Genomic DNA, 25,108 nt, shown 5'->3' on the forward strand with positions numbered 1-25,108 from the left:
GCCAGGCAAGTAAAAGTTTTAAAGCCTTGACGTCCTCATCGGTAAGTGAGGAATAATAATACCCATCTCTCTTTGTTCTTATGAAGACTTAAGCACACAATGGATGTAAATAGCTCATCAAAGAGCCTGCTATATAAAAAGTTCTCAAAAAGTGCTAGCTGCTTTCATCATCATCATTATCATTACCATCACCATCACCATCAATGCAAGGTAATTCACGCATTGATAGTGGGAATAAAGGGAATAAACTGGTATAACCTCACTGGAGAATGATCTGCCAATATTTATCCATATTTTCCATATTGTACAGTACACATAACAGCTGACCTAACAAGTCTACTTCTAGAAATCTATCCTAAACATGTGAAATCACATACTTAACATGGATTCACTGCAGCATTGTTTATAATGGTGAAACACTAGATGAAACATAATGTCCATCAATAGATTACTGATTAAATAAATTATGGTTCATTCTTATAGTGTAGCCAAAAAAAAGAAGAAAAAGAAAAGAATGAGGGAACTCTTTCACAGACTGACATGGAAACATTGACAAGATATTTTAAGTGATAGGGTGAAGAGGCAAAACAGTGCAATATGCTACTTTTTTGTCATTAAAAAGAAAAAAATTCTGTATTTTCTATGCATAAAATGTTTCTGGAAGGATATATAAGAAACTGGTAACACTGGCCGTCTAAAATAGAGGAATTGAGTGGATAGCTAGGGACAGGGATGGGAGGGCATATTTTTAGTTTATTAATCTTTTTAATTTTACATCTTTTTTTTGAAATATTAAAAAATAAAGATATAAAAATAAGTGCTATAAGATAGGATTTTCCCTCAATAAAGTCTTCTACACTTAAACATAAAGCAGAAGAAAAGCATTAAAAATACACACATAGCAATAAGAGAAAAAAAATGAGAGGTTTTTAAAGATATACATTCATGTTTCTTTCCCATGCATAATCCAAATGCAAGGGGAAAAGAGGAATAGAGTGGGAAAGGAGTCAGGTGACAAAAGGTGAGGCAAGCTGACAGGTGAGTCATAGAGAGGACAGAACGGAGCCCCCATATCTCCCAGCCAACAATGTTCAAACCTTGCTAGTTACCCTGTATGCTGGGCTTGGCTCTGCCAAGTGTACACGTTATTAAAAAGAGAGAGAAGGTGGAAAGGTGGAAGAAGACAAAAAGAGGTATGACATTTTTTCAGTTTGTTCTTATAATAAGAAGAAAACCTTACCTCAATTTTTTTCAATACATCTGCAGTATTAGTGAGTGAAGTGCCTTTGCCTGTATCTTTTGCCTTTTTGGATTTGGGGCCTGCTGAAGTAAAACCACTGTTAACACATTTTTCTATAACAGCAATTGTATATTAAATGTCTTCGCCTTTTAATATGCCATCTAGCATGCTGGTATGCCATACCAGGCACACATAATTTGCAGGATGAATTAATTTTCCTAAAGAATGACAAAATAAATCAGCACACATCACCAATTTTCCATGGTGAGGAGTAAAAGATAATCACTTAATAGGATATTTTCTAAGACTGCAACCAGATATCTTTACTGAAAATTTGAACTGGCATTTAATGTCCTCAGGGCCCAAACTGCGACAATGTTCCCTCAGGTAGAAGCACTAGAGGGCCAGTGAAAGGCTCCCACAAATGTATCATCTGCACTGGCTTCCTGTTCACTGATCAGGAATTTTAAATAGGGCAATCCTACCAGGTTTTGGAAAATAAAAAACAAACTTCCAGTTATAAAATATATAATCACGAGGATGCAATGTACAGTGCAGGGAATAGGTCAATAATATTGTAATAACTTTACGTGGTGATCGGTGGTAACTAGACTCATAGTGGTGATCATTTCATGATGTATAAAAGTTATCACATCACTATGTTGTACACCTGAAATTAATATAATATGTAAGTCAACTATACTTCAATTAAAAAACATACAAGTGTAGAATAAATATGTATTTGCCAGTGGTTAAAGAGATGAGAAAGAGGTTATATTCAGGGCAGCATAGCATTATCTTTGTAATGAAGATTAAAATAGTTAAATGGAACAAACACACCCATCATATGAATCTGAAAACTCAAAGCAATATAAATAAAATGTTTTAATAGCTTTGGGATACAAAATTTTTTAAGCTATATCAAAAATATTGCATTTTGAGGCTAATGTGAAACTGCAGGGTATAAAAAATTGTTTCACATATAGATCCTGCTAGTCAGTTAACAAAACATGATATGTTACAAAATTGTCCCATGGTGATCAAAAAGTATTACCATTCTTTCCCCAAATCAAACTAAATACCTAGAAATTACTTGGTAACAGAGGAAAATATGGCTCAGAAAGATGTAATTTTGTTAAAGATTAACATTTAACCTATAGAAGAAGAAATTTTTAGATTGTGGTGCATGACCCATAACTGATGGAATTTACAATTTATTTTGTGATACCAAATTGCCCCTTGGGGAGTCACTGAGTTCAGAACTCCCAAACATACATATTAGTGAGGTTTTGCTCAAACAAAAGTTATAAAAAAAATAGTTAGATTTAATGATGGGTAACTATCTCTGTTCCCCTTGAGAGCAAAGACTGTTTAAACTGAATTGTAGCACATAAAATATCATATATGAACAAGCTCTCAATATATATTATAATATTGATACCAGAAAACTAGCTAAGAATGTAACTTACATCAAGAAGTCTTTTTCTCTAAGGAGCTTTTATCAAATTATTTAAATTTCATACACATAAATCTGTTAAATGGATATTATAGAACATGGTCAGGTAAATAAACTTATAAAAATTATTAATCTCTTAGCCAAGAAAGTCAGTTGCATATTCAAGTCTACTCAGCAATTTGGCTATGTATTATTTATAATTGAGGAAGAAGTGTCAAATTATGAAAAGTTGTTAAAAGACTGTTTCAACCCCAAAACATTTACATGAATTTTTTTTCATCTTTGGCCAAATACATGCATATATTTGAATTTTTTTCTTCAAGAAACAAACTTTTTCAGTCTTTGGCTGTTTTGGTATTGTCTACTTTCATGTAAATCAGGGGAGGCCATTTTAACAAAAGAGAGAGCATAAGCTTACCAGGAACATAACACAAAAATTATATAATATGCAATAAAAATATTAAGAAGAATGGAAAAAGAAAGTTTTGTTGTTTTCGTTTTCAACAAACGAAAATCCTGATGCACTGGAAGCTTTTACAAATCATCAATGTATATATGTGATTCTAGGGATGAGCAGTTGATGTGATGTATTTGAACATTAATTCCTCCAAATCAGCTATATTCTTTTCAGCTCTTTAAAATCTGCTAAAAATTTGTGATCCACTAGGACATGACCAGTATCATTCAAGCAAATGTTATTTTATTGTGAAAATAATATATTTGTCTAAGAAAAGCCAAGGGTATAAAGGACAGCAGGTAAACTATCAGATCTCAATATATAATAATTCTGTTCTCAATCAAGCTAAATATTCTTATATGTTGTAGCTTCGAAATAAAACAAAATAAAAATACTTCCATTTAAAATATATATGCCAAAATTCACCAAATTGTATGTTTCGAATATATGCATTTTATTATATGTCAACTATACCTCAATAAAGATGTTAAAAAGGAGAGGGGGATCTCTTTCAAAAGGCAGAAGTCGAGGGAATACTTCCTAACTCATTCTATGAGGTCAGAATTACCCTAATACCAAAATCAGACACATATTATGAGAAAGAAAACTAAAGATCACTATCTCTCGTGAATAAAGATACAAAACTCCTCAACAAAATATTCTTAAATCCAATCCAACAATGTATAGAAGGAATTATACACCACAGTCAAGGGGGATTTATCCCAGGGATATAAGGCTGGTCCAAAATCAATTAATGTAATCCATCACATTAACAAGCTAAAGAAGAAAAATCACATGATCATATCCATAGATGCAGAAAAAGCATATGACAAAATCAAACAGCCATTCATGATAAAAACTCTTAGTAAGTTAGGAACAGAGGGGAAATTCTTCAACTTGATACAGAATATCTACAAAAACACCTTATAGTTACATCATACTTAGTGGTGAAAAACTTGATATCATGAATAATAAAAATCTGACACTCTGCCACTAAGATCAGGAACAAGGCAAAAAAGTTCCCTCTCATCACTGCTTTTCAACATTTCACTGGAAGTCCTAGCTAATACAATAAGATAAGAAAAGGATACAAAAGGTATGTAGATTGGGAAGGAAAAAATAAAACTTCCTTTGTTCACAGACAACATGTAGAAAATCTGAATGAACTGGCTAAAAAACTCCTGGAACTAATAAGCAATTATAGCAGGGTTATAGGATACAGGTTAATATACAAAATTCAATAGATTTCTTATATATGAACAACTGACAAGTGGAATTTGAAATTAAAAACATATTACTATTTACATTAGTACCCACCAAAATGAAATACTTAGGTAAAAATCTACCAAAATGATCTATATGAGGAAAACTACAAAACTCTGATTAGTGAAATCAGAGAGCTAAATATATGGAGAGATATTCCATATTCATGGATAGGAAGAGCTAATATCTTCAAGGTGTCATTTCTTCCCAACTTCATCTATAAATTCAATGCAATCTCAATCAAAATCCTAGTAAATTATTTTGCAGAAATCGACAAACTGACTCTACTGTATGTATGGAGAGGCAAAAGACCCAGAATAGCCAACACAACACCGAAGAAAAATAACAAAGTTAGAGGACTGGCACTACCTGACTTTAAAACATACTATAAAGCTATTGTAATCAAGACAGTGGCATAGGTGAAAGAATAAATACATAGGCCAACGAAACCAAATAGAGAGCCCAGAAAGAGACCCACATAAATACAGAAAAAGGCAACTGGACTTCCACGTGCAAAAAAATGAATTTACACAGACTTTACACCCTTCACAAAAATTAACTCAAAATGGATCACAGACTTAAATGTAAAACACAAAACTATAAAACTCCTAAAAGATAACATAGGAGAAAATTTAGATGACCTTGAGCTTGGTGATGACTTCTGAGAGGCAAAACCAAAGGCATGATCCATGAGAAAAAGAACTGATAAGCTGGACTACATTAAAATTAAAAACTGCTGTATGAAAGACACTGTCAAGTAATAAGAAGACAAGCTACAGACTGGGAGAAAATGTTTTCCAAAGACATATTTGAAAAAGGATTGTGTGAAATAGAAAATAATATATATTGGTCTCAGCTCCTGGTTCCTGCCACAGAACTCCTAAAACCCTTATAACTTCCTAAGTGACAATAGTGTGCTTTTTTGTTGTTGTTCTAATATGTGTCTAAATCCCTTGGAATTTACTGGGTGATAGGAGTGCCTTTTGTTCTAAGGAGGTGACACTTGGTGGGCTGCTGGGCAGCTTCAGGATGGGGTGGGTTATCATAAACATCAAGCCATGATTAGAAGCCTGGAACTTTCAGCCTCATCTCTCATCCCTTGGAAAAGAGGAGAGGGGCTGGAGATTGAGTTAATGATTGATCATGCCCATGTGATGAAGCCTCCATAAAAATCCCCAAAGTATGTCGTCCCAAGAGTTTCTGGCTTGGTGAACATATCCATGTACTAGAAGGTGGCACATCCCAATTCCACAGAGACAGAAGTTCCTGCACTGGCAACCTTCCAGACTTTATCTTATGTATCTTTTCACCTGACTGTTCATCTGTATCCTTTATCATAACCTTTATTACATAATAAACTGGTAAACGTAAGTAAATGTTTCCCTAAGTTCTGTGAGCTGTTCTAGCAAATCAAATCCAAGGTTGGGGGTGGAGGGCATGGGAACCTCTGATTTGTAGCCAATTCAGACAGAAGTCATGGGTAACCTGGAGACACACTATACTTGTGATTGACATCTGTAGTGGGGAGTAGTCTCCTGGGACGGAGCCCTTAATCTGTGGGGTCTGTGCTAACTCCAGTTAGTGTCAGAATGGAATTAAATTGTAGGAGACACAGCTGGTGTTGCAGAGCATGGCTTGATGTGCAGGAAAAAACTCCATACATCTGGTGTCAGAATTGCTGTGAATGTGGTAGTGGTGTGACAGGAAAGGACAAACACCCAGCAAGAGTGTTTTTCCTACAGACTATCATCCAAAATATACAAAGAACTCCTAAAACTCAACAATAAAAACACATTAAAAAACCCAATTTCTCAATGTCTCTCCCACAACCTCATCTTAGCAAGCTTGTACTCGTCCTTCAATCTGGAGTTCAATTGTACCTCCTCAAAGAACCCTTCCCTGGCCTCCCAGTGAAGACAGTGTGTTACATTTAATGTCTTTACTCCAAATGACTGTGAGCTCTGTGAGGGAGAGGATTACTCCTACTTTGCTCACTGTTTTATCCCTCTTAGCACAGTGTCTGGCAATAGTAGATGCTCAACAACTTTGTATTTGGTGGAATTATGAGAGAATAACACAACAGAAGCTTTCACTGTGATATTTTATGTACACCATAAAGTTCTATTCGACAGTTCCCAAACGTTACCAGTTCCAAATGTTTTAGTTAAAAACTTAAAATATAGCCAGTATAATCATTTTAAAACTTTCAAATATGCAAATGAGAATATCTACATAATTGAAAAGTCTTTCCTAGCACATCAAAATTCCATAAAGGAAAAACAATTAAACAAACAAAAGCAAAGAAAACAAAACAAAAAATCAACAGCAAAAGGCTCCAACAAAGTAATCATAATGTCAAAAATATTTTAAGAAAAAGCATTCAGAACATTGAGTGTAACATTAGATTGACAGTTCCATATTAAATGGAAGTTAAGCAATAACCTTTTCCCACCTGGATTATTATTATTATATTAGTTAATGTACCTTTTCCCACCTGGATTATTATTATTATATTAGTTAATGTACCTTTTTTGCATTTTTTTCTTGGCATCAACTCTCTAGGGAGTCTTCTCCAATCTGTGTGTACAAAAGGAGAAATATAAAAATGGCAGTTTCCTCTAGGAATTACTGGCACTAGCTATAACTATTTAAAGACCATGATAGTTGCTCATGCAAAGGAAATAAAGTTTCTTAATATCTGACTATACATATTTAGCTGGGATCAAATTATAACAGTGATATATTTTCTCCTATGAAGAAAAAAAGTTTATTAAAATAGCTTTGAAACAGTGTTATAAAATTTCTACAACATTCTTTTAACAGCTATATAGTATTTATATAATTAATTTCAAATACAGAAATTTTCATAACAAAAAATGTAGAAAAATATTTATGGGCATGAAAAGTTATTCATGATATACTGGTAAATTAAAAAAGCTTCTAAAACAATACATATAGAATTCCATTTAAAAAATAAACCTACCATATAAATATTTTTATATATATTTGTGCAGAGAAAGCTCTAGGTTGGAGACAAAATATTACAGTAATTCCTTGCGAGCGTTAGGATTACAGCTGTTTTTCTTAAGTGTTATTTATTTAACTACTCTGTATTTTGTAAGTTTTCTGTAGTTGATATGTATTTTTTTAAATTTTATTTATTTAACTTATTTATTTTTGGCTGCATTGGGTCTTCATTACTGCGCGCCGGCTTTCTCTAGTTGCGGTGAGCGGGGGCTACTCTTTGTTGCAGTGTGTAGGTTTCTCATTGTGGTGGCTTCTCTTGTTGCGGAGCATGGGCTCTAGGCTTGTGGGCTCAGTAGTTGTGGATTGTGGGCTCTAGAGCGCAGGCTCAGTAGTTGTGGCACACGGGCTTAGCTGCTCCATGGCATGTGGGATCCTTCCAGACCAGGGCTCGAACCCGTGTCCCCTGCATTGGCAGGCGGATTCTTAACCACTGCGCCACCAGGGAAGCCCTGTAGTTGATATGTATTTCTTATGTAATAAAATTTTTTTTCAAAAGTTAAAATATGTGATCACAATCCTAATACATGCAAAACTAAATAAACAATTCTATTATAGGAAAACTTTAAAATTAAAAATACAAATAGCTATGGAAAAGTAAATTCCCTCCAATTAATAATTTTGCCTGCATTAATTAAACAATTCCTTTAATTTGTCATTTCCTTTTCATTTTTAAGCTTAATCAGAAAAATGAAGCAACATAAAAATAGATAAAAATGTTGCCTGCTAATAAAAGAAAAACTCAGTGTCTTCTGCAGAAAACATTTATATCTCAAGCTATTTTAGCCGAACTAATAAATTTTGCTTTAAATATGTTTCTTTTTATAAACAATCCACAGGTGATCATGAGAAAGTATTTAAAGAGAATCATTTAGAGATGAATGTTTATGAAGTAGAAGAAATGAGAGACCTAAGACAGTGTTTTCAGAGGGACACAACCTTATCAATAATCGACACTGAAAAGAAAGAGCACTGTAAGTCAGGAAAACAATAATGCTGTAAATGCAACTTATGCATTTACATACAGGCAGTTTCTATAACACACCAAGGACAGAGATGTCAAAGGAAAGTGGGTTAAAATGAGGAGACCTGGGTTTTAGTAGTATGGTCCATGTCGTCCTGACAGGTCTCTTCATTTCTATGGCAACTGTTAATTTTCTATAAAATGAATGAACTGGATGAGTTCTCTGCAGCCCCCTTTCACCTTGTCTCTATCCAAGGCAATTTTGTGAATGTTGAAAAAAAAAACTCAGGTATGGTTCTGTTGAAAAGGCATCTTAACAATCAAAAAGAGTCTATGCCTGCTGGAAAGAAAGGAAGATACACAAACTTGGCTTAAAATATTCATAAAAATAGACTTGCTTTCTCCTCAGAAGCTATAAAATCACACAGGTGCACAGAAGTGAGGAATACTGGGATTAGAGACTAAAACTGTGATTGTGGCAAAAGGAAATGGAAAACCCAATGGTTCTGGTGAGCCCCAGTTTATAAAAAAAAAACAAAGTATCCTAAAATTTCCAAAAAAACACTTCAACCCTTCCGTGTTACAATATAAAAATCTTTTCATCTTAGTTTTCAAAAGATCTATGTTGCTAATTAATTATAGGAAAAGAGCCAGACTCTACTTTCCTATGGTGAAAATACAAAATTTGTCCTAAAAAATATGGGGTAGGGAGATAGCCTTTAAAGATTATTTTAACATTTTCAGTTTTACAATTACCTGGTATCCACTCTTCTTTGTACACCTTCATATATCTTTTACTATATCTTTCAATATCTAGAAAAAAGATAGAAAAACAAATTTTAAAATAATTGAAAACACCAGGTAACATCTTTTATTTCACATACAGGGAGTTTCTTACATTTCTCCACAATGTGTTCCTGGACACATACTGAACAGTTCAATGAGTATTACATGTTTAGGGAAGTGGCAAGAAGCACCTGGGTATGAATGGCTGGGGGTGAGCAGAGACCTAAACCCTAATTATGGTTCTTAGAATCAGACAATCTGACTCATCTCTAAGAATATTCACAAAAGCCCAAATACAAGTCAGGAAGCCACTTACACATAAGGGCAGGGGGTCTACTTGGCATCTTCTATTTTCTTCTTGTGACACTGGCCTTCAGCTCCCAATCTCTAAACCTTGTATAACTGGAAGGTATTCAAGTACCTAAGTGAGGATGGAGGGCTGTTTGCTTACCTCCAGTAAGGTAAGCGAATGCTTAATACACACATTTACTTAGGCTTCTCAGTGAGCTACTTTTCACAATCCATTGGGGAAGACAATGGGGAAAAGGGTAGGAGTAGGCAAGGTTGGACTTGATGGGGCATGAATGAGCAAGCTGCGAGCCTTCCATGTCACTGCTGAGAACTCTGCAGGGACCTTATGAGCTCACCAAAAACGGGACTGTGGCTGTGGCTCTTGCTCTGCTTTGCCTACTTTGACACAAGAAATTCCCTCGATGAGGGCCCAAACCCTTTCCCAACAGCACAAGTTAGCTGACACCATTATACAATAGCTTGAAACCATGGTTCATCATAAAAACTGGTTTAGGAGGATAGTCATGAAAAGCAGAAGGTAATATAAAAGATGAAAATATAAAAATCAAGACCCAAGCAGACACATTTTTCTTCCATGTTAAAAAAAATGCTTCCACAGACTCATGGATACAGGGAACAAACTAGTGGTTACGAGTGGGGAGAGGGAGGTGGGTAGGGGCAATACAGGGGTAGGGGATTAAGAGGTACAAACTATTAGGCATAAAATAAGCTACAAGGATATATTGTACAACACAGGGAATATAGTAAATATTTTATAATAACTATAAATGAAGTGTAACCTTTAAAAATTGTGAATCACTATATTGTACACCTGTAACATATAATATTGTACACCAAATAATACTAAGACCATGGTGTTAGACAAAGATAACTAAAATAAAGAGTAGATCAGAAACTAAGAGACAAGGCTTTTCTAGATATTTAACTGTTTGACTTCAATCTTGCTCTCAAGTTTTTCATCTGTAAAGAGAAGGCAAATGAGAGATTCCCAGCATCTGCATTTTAAATTTTTCTCCAAAACAGATTCTATATTTTGAAAAAATTTAACCCTCAATTTACCAAGAAAAAATTATTACCATTTATTAATAATAACAGTTACTACCAATGAACCATTTTTATATTTTTAAGTTACTTTCAAATAATTTACAGAAGAATAAGAGATGTTGAAAACCAACTACTGGAATTCAATTTAAAAAAGCAAAGGATATAAATAGACATTTCTCCAAAGAAGATATACATGGACAAAAAGCACATGCTAAGATGTTCAACATCATTAGTCATTAGGGAAATTCCAACCAAAACTACAATGAGCTACCACTTTATACCCAGTTAGATGGCTAGAACTAAAAAGACAGTAATAAGTGTTAACAAGGATGTGGAGAAATTGGAACCCTTATACGTTGTTGGTAATGTAAAATGGTGCAACCACTTCAGAAAACATTTTGGCAATTCCTCAAAATGTAAAATAAAGAGTTACCATATGACCCTAGATATGTACACAATAAAAGTGACATATGTCCACCCAACAACATGTATATGAATGTTCATAGCAGCATTATTCATGGTAGCCCCAATGTGGAACTGACCCAAATGTCCATCAACTGATGAATGAACAAAATGTGGTATATACATATAACGGAATATAATTCAACCATAAAAAGGAATGAAACACTGATACATGGTTTACTATGTATGAACCCTGAAAACATTATGCTAAGTGAAAGTAATCAGCCACAAAAGAACACATATTATGATTCCATTTATATGAAATGTCTAGAACAGACAAATCACTAGAGACAAAGCAGATTACTGGTTGCCATGGGCTGAGGGGGGGAGGGGACAATGGGGAGTGATACTAATGGGTATGGGGGTATCTCTTCAGGATGATGAACAAATTCTAAAAATTAGATAGCACTGTTGGTAGCACAATTCTGTGAGTACACTCAAGCCACTGAAATTTTTTTTTTTTTTTTTTTGCGATACGCGGGCCTCTCACTGTTGTGGCCTCTTCCGTTGCGGGGCACAGGCTCCGGACGCGCAGGCTCAGCGGCCATGGCTCACAGGCCTAGCCGCTCCGCGGCATGTGGGATCTTCCCAGACCGGGGCATGAACCCGTGTCCCCTGCATCAGCAGGCGGACTCTCAACCACTGCACCACCAGGGAAGCCCCGCACTGAAATATTTTAAAAAGTAAATTTTAGATCTGTGAATTTTATCTCAGTAAAGCTGTTATTTAAAAAGAAAGAAAATTAATTACTGGGAACTTTAATAACAAAGTATAGTAAACTCATTATATTCCACTATTTTCCTGGTTTTGAAGGTATATTCACCCAAAATGGGCTACATCCTTTGAATGCAGCTAACTGTGCATCAACTGTGCATCATGAATTTGTCATGTACAAGCCTTAAATATAAGCATTTCATATATCCTGATTCCAGATTTCAAATACATCTTTAATAAATTCTAACTGATTATTTCTGTTTTTTCTCACACCTGCACCACCCAAGTGATTCTAGATGACAAATACATTTCTGTTAATAGGTTTTAGCTTATCATTACTTCCAATTCTTCTTGTATTAGCACCATCAAAATGTAACACTTTAAAAAACTGTTATGGTTCACACTTTTGTTGAAGAGAGGATGGCCCAGCCATCTTCTTTGATCTATAATTGTAAAACATTTTCATAATTAAATTTATAATTACCAATTAATGTGATCAGTCCAATAAATTGTTTCATTTCTACATAATCTATTTCCTTTCAATCATCTTTGTCTTTGCCTTTGCCTTCAGCAGTTGTCTTGTTACAAACTATATGAAATAAAATTTGGTATATAAATACCATCAAAAAAGAAAAAAAAAATGGTCACATCATTTTACCAAACAGAATTTTCAAGGTTCCTATCACAAAATATTATGTGAAAGATTAACTGTATGAAAATACCATATGTCCTTTTCATTCTTAGAGATATACTGTTTACTCATTGATTCATGAGTTCATAGTAGAGAACAGTTAATGAAAAGTGATGAAATAATATCTATGATGATGAAACAGTAAAATATTTCAAGATGCAAGAAAAATAAGATCATTAAGGTTCCAAACTGTATTTTAGATTTATGAAAGGGTCCAATTGGCCAGTATGGTAATGCTAAGATAATATGAATTTTTTTTCTTTTCTAAAGCAAATTCTCTTTGTTCTTTGGAAGATGTCTATGAAAAAATAAGTAATGAATATCAATCACTACATAAAATAGTAAGAACTGCTCAAAAAGAAACTAAAAAATTAAAATGGACCCTGACAGTATATTGAGAGTTGATAAACCAAACAAACTCCATTTGTTCAATAACAGACCTTGTGGTCACAATGCAGGTAAATGTATGATTTCCATTAAGCTTCTGAAATGGCTTACAGAATCATCACCACTGTCACTCCTGTTTCTAGCTCAGAGTTGTGTTGTGTACTTCTATTCAGTCTGGCCAATTCTTTTCCATTCATGGTGTGTATACGCACACTATGTGTGTGTGTGTGTGTATGTGTGTGTGTGTGTGTGTATATATACACATAATGTATATATACAGTATATATAAAACTGTATTCACACATATATATTATATTTTTTAAAAAGCCTTTATTTGCTTTTTAGTTATTAATTAATTACTTTATTTTAACATCTTAATTGAAGTATAATTGCTTTACAACGGTGTGTTAGTTTCTGCTTTATAACAAAGTGAATCAGCTATACATAAACATATATCCCCATATCTCCTCCCTCTTGCATCTCCCTCCCACCCTCCCATCACATCCCTCTAGGTGGTCACAAAGCACCGAGCTGATCTCCCTGTGCTATGGGGCTGCTTCCCACTAGCTATCTATTTTACATTTGGTAGTATATGTAAGTCCATGCCACTCTCTCACTTTGTCCCAGCTTACCCTTCCCCCTTCCATGTCCTCAAGTCCATTCTCTATGTCTGCATCTTTATTCCTGTACTGCCCCTATGTTCTTCAGAACCTTTTTTTTTTTTTTTTTTTTTAGATTCCATATATATGTGTTAGCATACGGTATTTGTTTTTCTCTTCATGACTTACTTCACTCTGTATGACAGACTCTAGGTCCATCCACCTCACTACAAATAACTCAATTTCATTTCTTTTTATGGCTGAGTAATATTCCATTGTATATATGTGCCACATCTTCTTTATCCATTCATCTGTCGATGGACACTTAGGTTGCTTCCATGTCCTGGCTATTGTAAATAGAGTTGCAATGAACGCTGCGGTACATGATTCTTTTTGAATTATAGTTTTCTCAGGGTATATGCCCAGTAGTGGGATTGCTGGGTCATAGAGTAGTTCTACTTTTAGTTTTTTAAGTAACCTCCATACTGTTCTCAATAGTGGCTGTATCAATTTACATTCCCACGAACAGTGCAAGAGGGTTCCCTTTTCTCCGCACCCTCTCCAGCATTTATTGTTTGTAGATTTTTTGATGATGGCCATTCTGACTGTTGAGAGGTAATACCTCATTGTAGTTTTGATTTGCATTTCTCTAATGATTAGTGATGTTGAGCATTCTTTCATGTGTTTGTTGTCAATCTGTATATCTTCTTTGGAGAAATGTCTATTTAGGTCTTCTGCCCATTTTTGATTGGGTTGTTTTTTTTTGATATTGAGCTGCATGAGCTGCTTGTAAATTTTGGAGATTAATCCTTTGTCAGTTACTTCATTTGAAAATATTTTCTCCCATTCTGAGGGTTGTCTTTTGGTCTTGTTTATGGTTTCCTTTGCTGTGCAAAAGCTTTGAAGTTTCATTAGGCCCCATTTGTTTATTTTTGTTTTTATTTCCATTTCTCTAGGAGGTGGGTCAGAAAGGATCTTGCTGTGATTTATGTCATACAGTTTTCTGCCTATGTTTTCCTCTAAGAGTTTTACAGTGTCTGGCCTTACATTTAGGTCTTTAATCCATTTTGAGTTTATTTTTGTGTATGGTATCAGGGAGTGTTCTAATTTCATTCTTTTACATGTAGCTGTCCAGTTTTCCCAGCACCACTTATTGAAGAGGCTGTCTTTTCTCCATTGTATATTCTTGCCTCCTTTATCAAAAATAAGGTGACTATAGTTGTGTAGGTTAATCTCTGGGCTTTCTATCTTGTTCCACTAATCTATATTTCTGTTTTTGTGCCAGTACCATACTGTCTTGATTTCTGTAGCTTTGTAGTATAGTGTGAAGTCTGGGAGCCTGATTCCTCCAGCTCCATTTTTCTTTCTCAAGATCGCTTTGGCTATTTGGGGGTCTCCTGTGTTTCCATACAAATTGTAAAATTTTTTGTTCCAGTTCCGTGAAAAATGCCATTGGAAGTTTGATAGGGATTGCATTTAATCTGTAGATTGCTTTGGGTAGTATAGTCATTTTCACAATGTTGATTCTTCAATCCAAGAACATGGTATATCTCTCATCTGTTTGTATCATCTTTAATTTCTTTCATCATTGTCTTATAGTTTTCTGCATACAGGTCTTTTGTCTCCTTAGGTAGGTTTATTGCTAGGTATTTTATTCTTTTTGTTACAGTGGTAAATGGGAGTGTTTCCTTAATTCCTCTTTCAGATATTTCATCATTAGTATATACAAATTCAAGAGATTTCTGTGCATTAAATTGTATCCTGCTACTTTACCAAATTCATTGATTACCTCTAGTAGTTTTCTGGTAGCATCTTTAGGATTCACTATGTATAGTATCATGTCATCTGCAACAGTGGCTGCTTTACTTCTTCTTTTCCAATTTGGATTCCTTTTCTTTCTTTTCCTTCTCTGATTGCTGTGGCTAAAACTTCCAAAACTATGTTGAATAACAGTGGTGAGAGTGGACAGACCTTGTCTTGTTCCTGATCTTAGAGGAAATGGTTTCAGTTTTTCACCATTGAGAATGATTTTGGCTGTGGGTTTGTCATATATTGCCTTTATTATGTTGAGGTAAGTTCCCTCTATGACTACTTTCTGCAGGGTTTTTATCATAAATGGGTGTTGAATTTTGTTGAAAGCTTTTTCTGCATCTATTGAGATGACCATATGGTTTTTCTCCTTCAATTGGTTAGTATGGTGTATCACATTGATTGATTTGCGTATATTGAAGAATCCTTGCATTCCTGGGATAAACCCCACTTGATCATGGTGTATGATCCTTTCAATGTGCTGTTGGATTCTGTTTGCTAGTATTTTGTTGAGGAGTTTTGCATCTATGTTCATCAGTGATACTGGCCTGTAGTTTTCTTTCTTTGTGACATCTTTGTCTGGTTTTGGTATCAGGGTGATGGTGGCCTCATAGAATGAGTTTGGGAGTGTTCCTTCCACTGCTATATTTTGGAAGAGTTTGAGAAGGATAGGTGTTAGCTCTTCTCTAAATGTTTGATAGAATTCGCCTGTGAAGCCATCTGGTCCTAGGCTTTTGTTTGTTGGAAGATTTTTAATCACAGTCTCAATTTCAGTGCTTGTGATTGCTGTTTATATATTCTGTTTCTTCCTGGTTCAGTCTCAGAAGGTTCTGCTTTTCTAAGAATTTGTCCATTTCTTCCAGGTTGGCCATTTTATTGGCATATAGTTGCTTGTAGTAATCTCATGATTCTTTGTATTTCTGCAGTGTCAGTTGTTACTCCTCCTTTTTCATTTCTAACTGTATTGATTTGAGTCTTTTTTTTCTTGATGAGTCTGGCCAATGGTTTATCAATTTTGTTTATCTTTTCAAAGAACCAGCTTTTAGTTTTATTGATCTTTGCTATTGTTTTCGTCATTTCTTTTTCATTTATTTCTGATCTGATCTTTATGACTTCTTTCCTTCTGCTAACTTTGGGATTTTTTGTTCTTCTTTCTCTAACGGCTTTAGGTGTAAGGTTAGGTTGTTTATTTGGGATTTTTCTTGTTTCTTGAGGTAGGATTGTATTGCTATAAACTTCCCTCTTAGAACTGCTTTTGCTGCATCCCATAGGTTTTGGGTCATCGTGTTTTCATTGTCATTTGTTTCTAGGTATTTTTTTATTTCCTCTTTGATTTCTTCAGTGATCTCTTGGTTATTAAGTACTGTATTGTTTAGCCTCCATGTGTTTATATTTTTTACAGATATTTTCCTGTAGTTGATATCTAGTCTCACAGCGTTGTGGTCGGAAAAGATACTTGTTACGATTTCAATTTTCTTAAATTTACCAAGGCTTGATTTGTGACCCAAGATATGATCTATCCTGGAGAATGTTCCATGAGCACTTGAGAAGAAAGTGTATTCTGTTGTTTTTGGATGGAATGTCCTATAAATATCAATTAAGTCCATCTTGTTTAATGTGTCATTTAAAGCTGTGTTTCCTTATTTATTTTCATCTTGGATGATCTGTCCATTGGTGCAAGTGGGTTGTTAAAGTCCTCTACTATGATTGTGTTACTGTCGATTTCCCCTTTTATGGCTGTTAGTATTTGCCTTTGTCTTGAGGTGCTCCTATGTTGGGTGCGTAAATAGTTACAGTTGTTATATCTTCTTCTTGGGTTGATCTCTGGATCATTACGTAGTGTCCTTCTTTGTCTCTTGTAATAGTCTTTATTCTGAAGTCTATTTTGTCTGATATGAGAATTGCTACTCCAGCTTTCTTTTGATTTCCATTTGCATGGAATATCTTTTTCCAACTCCTCAATTTCAGTCTGTATGCGTCCCTAGGTCTGAAGTGGGTCTCTTGTAGACAGCATGTGTATGGGTCTTGTTTTTGTATCCATTCAGTCAGTCTATGTCTTTTGGTTGGAGCATTTAATCCATTTACATTTAAGGTAGTTATTGATATGTATGTTCCTGTTACCATTTTCTAAATTGTTTTGGGTTTGTTATTGTAGGTCTTCTCCTTCGCTTTTTTTTCCTGCCTAGAGAAGTTCCTTTAGCATTTGTTATAAAGCTGGTGTGGTGGTGCTGAATTCTTTTCGCTTTTGCTTATCTGTAAAGCTTTTAATTTCTCCATTGAATCTGAATGAGATCCTTGTTGGGTAGAGTAATCTTGGTTGTAGGTTTTTCCCTTTCATCACTTTAAATGTGTCCCGCCACTCCCTTCTGGCTTGCAGAGTTTCTGCTGAAAGATCAGCTGTTAACCTTATGGGGGTTCCCTTGTATATTATCTGTTCCTTTTCCCTTGCTGCTTTTAACATTTTTTCTTTGTATTTAATTTTTGATAGTTTGATTAATATGTGTCTTGGCTTGTTTCTCCTTGGATTTATCCTGTATGGGTGTCTCTGTGCTTCCTGGACTTAATTGACTATTTCCTTTCCCATATTAGGGAAGTTTTCAACTGTAATCTCTTCAAATATTTTCTCAGTCCCTTTATTTTTCTCTTCTTCTTCTGGGATCCTTATAATTTGAATGTTAGTGCGTTTAATGTTGTCCCAGCGGTCTCTGAGACTGTCCTCAATTCTTTTCATTCTTTTTTCTTTATTCTGCTCTGTGGTAGTTATTTCCACTGTTCTATCTTCAGGTGACTTATCTGTTCTTCTGCCTCAGTTATTCTGCTATTGATTCCTTCTAGAGAATTTTTAATTTCATTTATTGTGCTGTTCATCATTGTTTGTTTGCTCTTTAGTTCTTCTAGGTACTTGTTAAACGTTTCTTGTATTTTTTCCATTCTTTTTCCAAGATTTTGAATCATCTTTACTATCATTACTCTGAGTTCTTTTTCAGGTAGACTGCCTATTTCCTCTTCATTTGTTTGGTCTGGTGGGTTTTTACCTTGCTCCTTCATCTGCTGTGTGTTTTTCTGTCTTCTCATTTTGTTTAACTTACTGTGTTTAGGATCTCCTTTTCACAGGCTGCTGGTTTGTAGCTCCCATTGTTTTTGGTGTCTGCCCCCAGTGGCGAAGGTTGGTTCAGTGGGTTGTGTAGGCTTCCTGGTGGAGGGGACTGGTGCCTGTGTTCTTGTGGATGAGGCTGGATCTTGTCTTTCTGGTGGGCAGTACCCCGTCCGGTGGTGTGTTTGGGGTGTCTGTGACCTTATTATGATTTTAGGCAGCCTCTCTGCTAATGGGTAGGGTTGTGTTCCTGTCTTGCTAGTTGTTTGGCATAGGGTGTCCAGCACTGTAACTTGCTGGTCGTTGAGTGAAGCTGGGTGTTGGTGTTGAGATGGAGATCTCTGGGAGAGCTTTCACTGTTTGATATTACCTGGAGCCGGGAGGTCTCTGGTGGACCAATGTCCTGAACTTGGCTCTCCCACCTCAGAGGCACAGGCCTGACACCGAGCCAGAGCACCAAGACCCTGTCAGCCACAGGGCTCTTAACAGCGGTCTCAGCCACTGAATCTCAGCTTACTGACATGCTCTGTGCCTTTGTAGGAGCCGCGACCCCCACCTGGCTGCATGCTCTTCTGGCTCTGCACCAACTCTCCTTCCTCCAGGTGCCTCTAGGTGGCGCCCTGGGCCTTGTGTGCCTTTTGCATGCAGTAAACAGAGGCTCAGAGTGCAGGTCAGCTGAGGTCATGCCCCGACCCAAAAAGCCTTTACTTTTTTTTTCTTTTTTTAAAAAAATTTATTTTATTTATTTATTTATTTTTGGCTGCATTGGGTCTTCATTGCTGCGCACAGGCTTTCTTTGGTTGCGGCGAGCGGGGGCTACTCTTCACGTGGTGTGCGGGCTTCTCACTGCAGTAGCTTCTCTTGTTGTGGAGCACAGGCTCTAGGCGCACAGGCTTTAGTAGTTGTGGCACATGGGCTCAGCAGTTGTGGCTCATAGGCTCTAGAGCGCAGGCTCAATAGTTGTGGCACAGGGGCTTAGCCGCTCCGCAGCATGTGGGATCTTCCCAGACCAGGGCTTAAACCTGTGTCCCCTGCATTGGCAGGTGGATTCTTAACCACTGCGCCACCAGGGAAGCTCAAGCCTTTACTTTCAACCATAGTTTTTTTTAATAACACATTATATCAGGAAAGAGAGGTAAACATGAGTATATTCAAAGAGAATATACTTGTATCAATTTGGAAAATTCTATGCAAGAGGTTTCTTCTGGAACAGTAGCAAAAGATTCCTTATATATTTAAATACTTTATTATGCAGTTATCAAAGGTAAAGAGCCTCTTGATCCGGGTATAAGCCAGCTACTCTCCGAAACCAGGAACAAAATTATGTTCCTGGTTTAAAAGACTCAAATAAATGTCTCCATGGTATGACATACTTTTAAATTAGACATGTACTTTAATAACAACCACATTTAGTTAAGTAAGTACATCCCATCATCTAGAGAAGAGACTAATTTTATTTATTTATTTATTTTTTGCGGTACACGGGCCTCTCACTGTTGTGGCCTCTCCCGTTGTGGAGCACAGGCTCCGGACGCGCAGGCTCAGCGGCCATGGCTCACGGGCCCAGCTGCTCCGCGGCATGTGGGATCCTCCCGGACCGGGACCCGAACCTGTGTCCCCTGCATCGGCAGGCGGACTCTCAACCACTGCGCCACCAGGGAAGCCCCAAGAGACTAATTTTAAAAAGCTTAAAGTATATCTTACACTATTCACTAAGAATGAATATTTATTAGTTCATTTAATCTTACTTATTTAAATCTTTAAAATGAGATTTAATTTCATTTTTAAACTCAAATAGAGAAAAGCATGCAACATAATCATGAAAGTAAAAAATTCAGTATTTTTGAGGTAAAAATATCAAACCATTTATTACATAACTTCAAGAAGCTATGTTTTGAAAAATTAAAGAAACTTGTCTAAAATGCTTCTTACAATTATAAGCACATGTAATAGTACTATATAAGCATTCCTTTTTGATTCTTATCCAATCTAAATCTTTTAGAATGAGGGAAAAGGCTATGCATTTTTTTTTTTTTTTTTTGCGGTACGTGGGCCTCTCACTGCCGTGGCCTCTCCGGCTGCGGAGCACAGGCTCCGGACGCGCAGGCTCAGCGGCCACGGCCCACGGGCCCAGCCGCTCCGCAGCACGCAGGATCCTCCCGGACCGGGGCACGAACCTGCGTCCCCTGCATCGGCAGGCAGACTCCCAACCACTGCGCCACCAGGGAAGCCCAAGGCTATGCATTTTTAATACTAATGGAATGAAATGATACTATATGAATTTCTCATGTTTTAATGATGTTGTTTTGAGAACTCAAGGATGATATCGATCTCTCTAATTTCAACATTCAGGGGCAGAAACTGAAAATCAATATAGTTCTATGTGCTAAATAACTACTTAGGAATGTGTTCTCTTCCTCTAAAACCAGTTTGCACTTCCAGTCTGAGATTGTCAAGCCTTCTCCAACTGTAATTTCCCCTCTCTGTCCTTGGCATAACCAGTGAATACATATTTTATATTTTATATCTGATATATAAATCGTAAGGCAAAATACAGTCAAGGCTTTCAAAAATTTTAACCAAAATATTAAATAATCAGAGACCTGATTAAAGATTTATGTATAAGGATAGTACTCACAGTTTTATACATACGAGAAAAAAAACTAGAAACAATCTTAAATCTTACAGCATGGAACTAGTTACAATTAATACTGTTATATCCACACAAGGGAATACCACATAGTCATCAAAAATCATATTTTCTAAGAATGCTAAGAATATGTGGATAAAATAGATAACTAATAAGAACCTACTGTATAGCACAGGGAACTTTACTCAATACTCTGTAATGACCTATATGGGAATAGAATCTAAAAAAGAGTGGATATATGTATATGTATAACTGATTCACTTTCCTGTACACCTGAAACTAACACAACATTGTAAATTAACTATACTCCAATAAAAATTAACTAGAAAAGAATATGTGACAATGATAATAATATGCTATTGAGTGAAAAAGGAAAATACAAAGTAATATGACTCCAGTTTTATAAAAGGAATACACACACAGAAGAAAAATCTGGAATATACAATAAAATATTAATAGTAGTTCTCTAGACATAAGGAATACAGGTGATTTTTACTTTCTTAATACTTCTGTTTTTCATAAATTTCACTGAACATATAAAACTTCTATTTTGAAAGATAATTAAAAAAATAAAATATCAAAAAGTTTAAGATATATTTTCTGTTAAATCAACATAAATATGCTTTTTCAAGGCAGCTGATTGAAATTTCTGACTGCATCAAATCAATCAGTATTAAAGGTCATATATCTTATGCTGAAACACTGTTTCATCTGTAGACAGTGAACTGCATAAAGAGTCCAATACGCACCTTGTTTTTCTTCAGGTGTTTCTACAAAATAAGGCATTCTTTTCACTGTTTCTCTCAACTCCTGTTTCAGGGCCAGCACATAATCTTCACTCTCTCCTGTTTTCAGTGGCACTGGTTTATAATCTGTATCCTGTTTAAATTAAGAGGCAATTTTAAAAAATAAATTAAATATTTTAATATCCTTTTTGTCTATATTCTGAAAAATGTCAGTTTTATTGAAAAACTACATTTTACAGGTATTAAGTTTTACCATCAACTTAAAGGATTTTGAGCTTTTATAATCTATTAAACCTTTCACCCATCTCCTATTTTGCTCTTTTTTTTTTTTTTTTGCAGTACGTGGGCCTCTCACTGCTGTGGCCTCTCCCGTTGCGGAGCACAGGCTCCGGACGCGCAGGCCCAGCGGCCACGGCTCACAGGCGCAGCCGCTCCACAGCACGCAGGATCCTCCCGGACCGGGGCACGAACCCGCGTCCCCTGCATCGGCAGGCGGACTCTCAATCACTGCACCACCAGGGAAGCCCAATTTTGCTCTTCTTTTAGAAGTAGAAAAGATACTTAGTTTTCCTACCTGCCCTAATTTTTCTACTGATCACACCAATAATCATTTTGCTATACAGTCTGTTGACTGTGATTCTATATTTTAACAATCAAGGCACCCAAATAAAAGCAGCCTCTTTAGTCTCCTATTAACCTCAGTCAGTGGTGGTGGTACTGGTGGGAGCAGCAGCATTAAAAAAAAAGTAGTAGCAGCTACCATTTAACAACTGGTTACTACATACTACAACCTGGATGTACTCAATATTCAAAATCCATGAACTCATCTAAAGTATCAATATCTCCCCTTTTACAGTGAGGAAACTGAGAAATGAACAATCTATATGCCTATATAGCACAAAAGTGGCAAAGCAGAAATTTGAATCTATATCTTCAATTTTTAAAAATTACATGCACACCCACATATGTATATATATTTAGAATATATATATTCATTAAAATGTGGGTACTCAGGGTACATATAAAAGATATTTCTGGTTTCACAGGCTAAGTATAGGGTACATTTAAAAAATTTCACTCTGAATTTATTCATTCTACAACTATTTATTAAGTGCCTATTATAAGTCACAAGGACAACAGGCGATGAACTAGTCAAACTTCCTACCTACATGGAATTTACATCCTAGAGGAGAAAATAAGTAAACAAATGAGGTAATATAAAATTTCAGATAGTGATAAGTGAAATAGGAAGGCTGAAGCCAGGAAGAGGAAAGAGTGGCTAACGGAGTACGTGGAGATTGGAAGTGGCTGGTCTAGACAGGGTAAGCACGCATGATCTCTCGGGGAAGTCACCTTTGAGCAGAGATCTGGATAAAATTACGAAGCCATCCATGCAAAGAAATGGGGAAATCAATGGCTCGAGCCAGGGAAACAAGCAGAGGAAAATGCCTAAGGGAACAAGGAGATCAGCATGCTAAGGAATGAGGACAGTGGTAGGAAAAGGGTCAGAGAGACATCAGTAAGGCCAGATCAGACAGAGCCTCTTAGCCAGTAATAAGGAATTTCATTTTTATTCCGTGCAGAAAAAAACAGTATGTACTAATATTCCCAAGCTTTAGAAGTAACCTCACATATGAAGAAGAGCTTGTTTTAAAAGAAATCAATGTAAAGTGACATTATGTCTATACCTGAGATATTTACCTTTGTTTTTAGGCTATAATGAATATCAGAAAGGCAAAATACCAAGAACAAAAAGTAGACACTCCCCATGTGAGACATCTAGATCCCCAATACATTTATCCAGGGTCCTCTACTTACATAAATCTTTCAACAAAGGATGTTTCCTTTTAAAAGAGGGAAAAGATTCCTGGAGGGAGTATCTGGTTATTTATGATTTTTTCATATTTTATACTACAGCACATGTGCATCTGGAAATGTAAGCTTACATTTAAACTTAATATAAAGCAAAAACATTAGATTAAAAATTACACCAATTAAGTCTGCAGCATACTCATTAAATGTAAAAGCAACACTAAATGTAGAAATGCTTATATAGTACAAATGCTTATATTCTGAGAAAGAGCAACAAAATTAAAATTGACTTTAATACGGAAATAAGCAAAAAAAAAGTTCAGTGGGTAAAAGAGCAAGTGGTATACTAGGGAACAAAATTAAATTCTATAGATACAAGATGAGAAGAAAATCATTAGGTGAAGGTCTGGCACAATGGGAAGTGAGGACCACTGTAAAACCTGACTTTACTTTTAAAAATATTATTTTAATATTGGAATATATCAATAACAGCATTGTAAGATGCAAGGATTGAAAAAAAACTTCTTGGTTCAAAAAATACTGAATACATTCAGGAAAAGGTGTATATAGTTTTCTGTATTTTAAGAAAGCAGTTTGAAAATTAGAAAAGTTTCAGAAAAGAACAGTGGAAATATTTAAATTAAAGGTAAGTGACACAATCTCTTTTACTTTCTTATAGTTAGGATATCGTAATGATATCATATATTCAAGTCTTATACAGAATTTAAATTTTCTCTGAAACATGAAAAAACACCCTGTGAGCATTTTGCTGTTAATGTACTTACAGGAAATAGTGGGGGTGGCTTCAATACTACATCAGGTAACTTTTCACCTCTGCTAAATCCAACTGCCTCAATATTAAAGGTGTAAGCAGCACGTCCTCTTCCTTTATTCCCAGCCATCAGAACTGTCACATCAGAAAAGTGGGCAAATTAAGACACTGTTAATGATTAAGATTCACTGGATCAAATGAAAAATGAAACCATTTTAAAACAAAATACACTCCACTCCTTAAATAGCATGGCCCATTTAAAACACTTCTGGAAAGCAAAACCTGTAAAGAAATAAATATGTGATAAACTGACTCCTGAACCCGTCACATCTAGTCATGTTTGGCAAGTAAAGTGATGATGGGCTCAACTACCTCACCCAGATCCTGGGTGGAGGGCTGATCCTGGGGCTCCTTTGTGATGCTGCCCCAAGCGCTGTGCAGCCAGGTGATGCAATTCTCTCCACCTCTCTGTGGTTTGGCAACAAGATCTCCGATAGATATTACAAAATGTGGCCAAGGAAAGGTTGTGCTGATGAAGAGGGGACACCTCGTTTTTTTAATCAACTTGAAGACTATCAGCAGTCATGTATACTTTAAATTTTTAAATAATTCTTTTATCCTAAAATTTGAGTGTTAGAATCCTTGAGATCCTCCAATGTCCTCTTTTAGAAATGGGAATGGGCTCAGTAAAACTTTGAAGAGGTCTGTCCAAGCAAAAAAAATTTTTTAACTTCAGAGAAAAACATCTCAAATTGTTAAGTTAAAGGTAAGATAAATCTGTACTCTTTAACTTTAGAGATAATAACAATGTCATTCTTAAGTCCTG

At 35.8% G+C, this 25,108-nt stretch overlaps 1 protein-coding gene across 3 annotated transcripts in view; it reads right to left on the reverse strand.

Moving 5' to 3' along the window:
* POLR3G (RNA polymerase III subunit G) overlaps positions 1 to 24,412 on the reverse strand; it is a gene marked incomplete at its 5' end in the record, with an annotated part of 58,681 nt that extends 34,269 nt beyond the window's left edge. For 2 of the 3 annotated variants that reach the window (XM_079702771.1, XM_079702769.1), the window contains 5 exons: positions 1,241 to 1,323; positions 6,943 to 6,993; positions 9,161 to 9,217; positions 21,702 to 21,831; positions 24,296 to 24,412. In XM_079702771.1, the coding sequence (XP_079558897.1) occupies positions 1,241 to 1,323; positions 6,943 to 6,993; positions 9,161 to 9,217; positions 21,702 to 21,831; positions 24,296 to 24,412 (438 nt within the window). The remainder of the gene's footprint in view (positions 1 to 1,240; positions 1,324 to 6,942; positions 6,994 to 9,160; positions 9,218 to 21,701; positions 21,832 to 24,295) is intronic. The other variant, XM_079702770.1, reaches the window with a different exon arrangement.
* Between the last annotated feature and the right edge of the window lie 696 nt (positions 24,413 to 25,108).

Source organism: Hyperoodon ampullatus, assembly GCF_949752795.1.
Source record: "Hyperoodon ampullatus genome assembly, chromosome: 4".
NCBI classification, from domain to species: Eukaryota; Metazoa; Chordata; class Mammalia; order Artiodactyla; family Ziphiidae; genus Hyperoodon; species Hyperoodon ampullatus.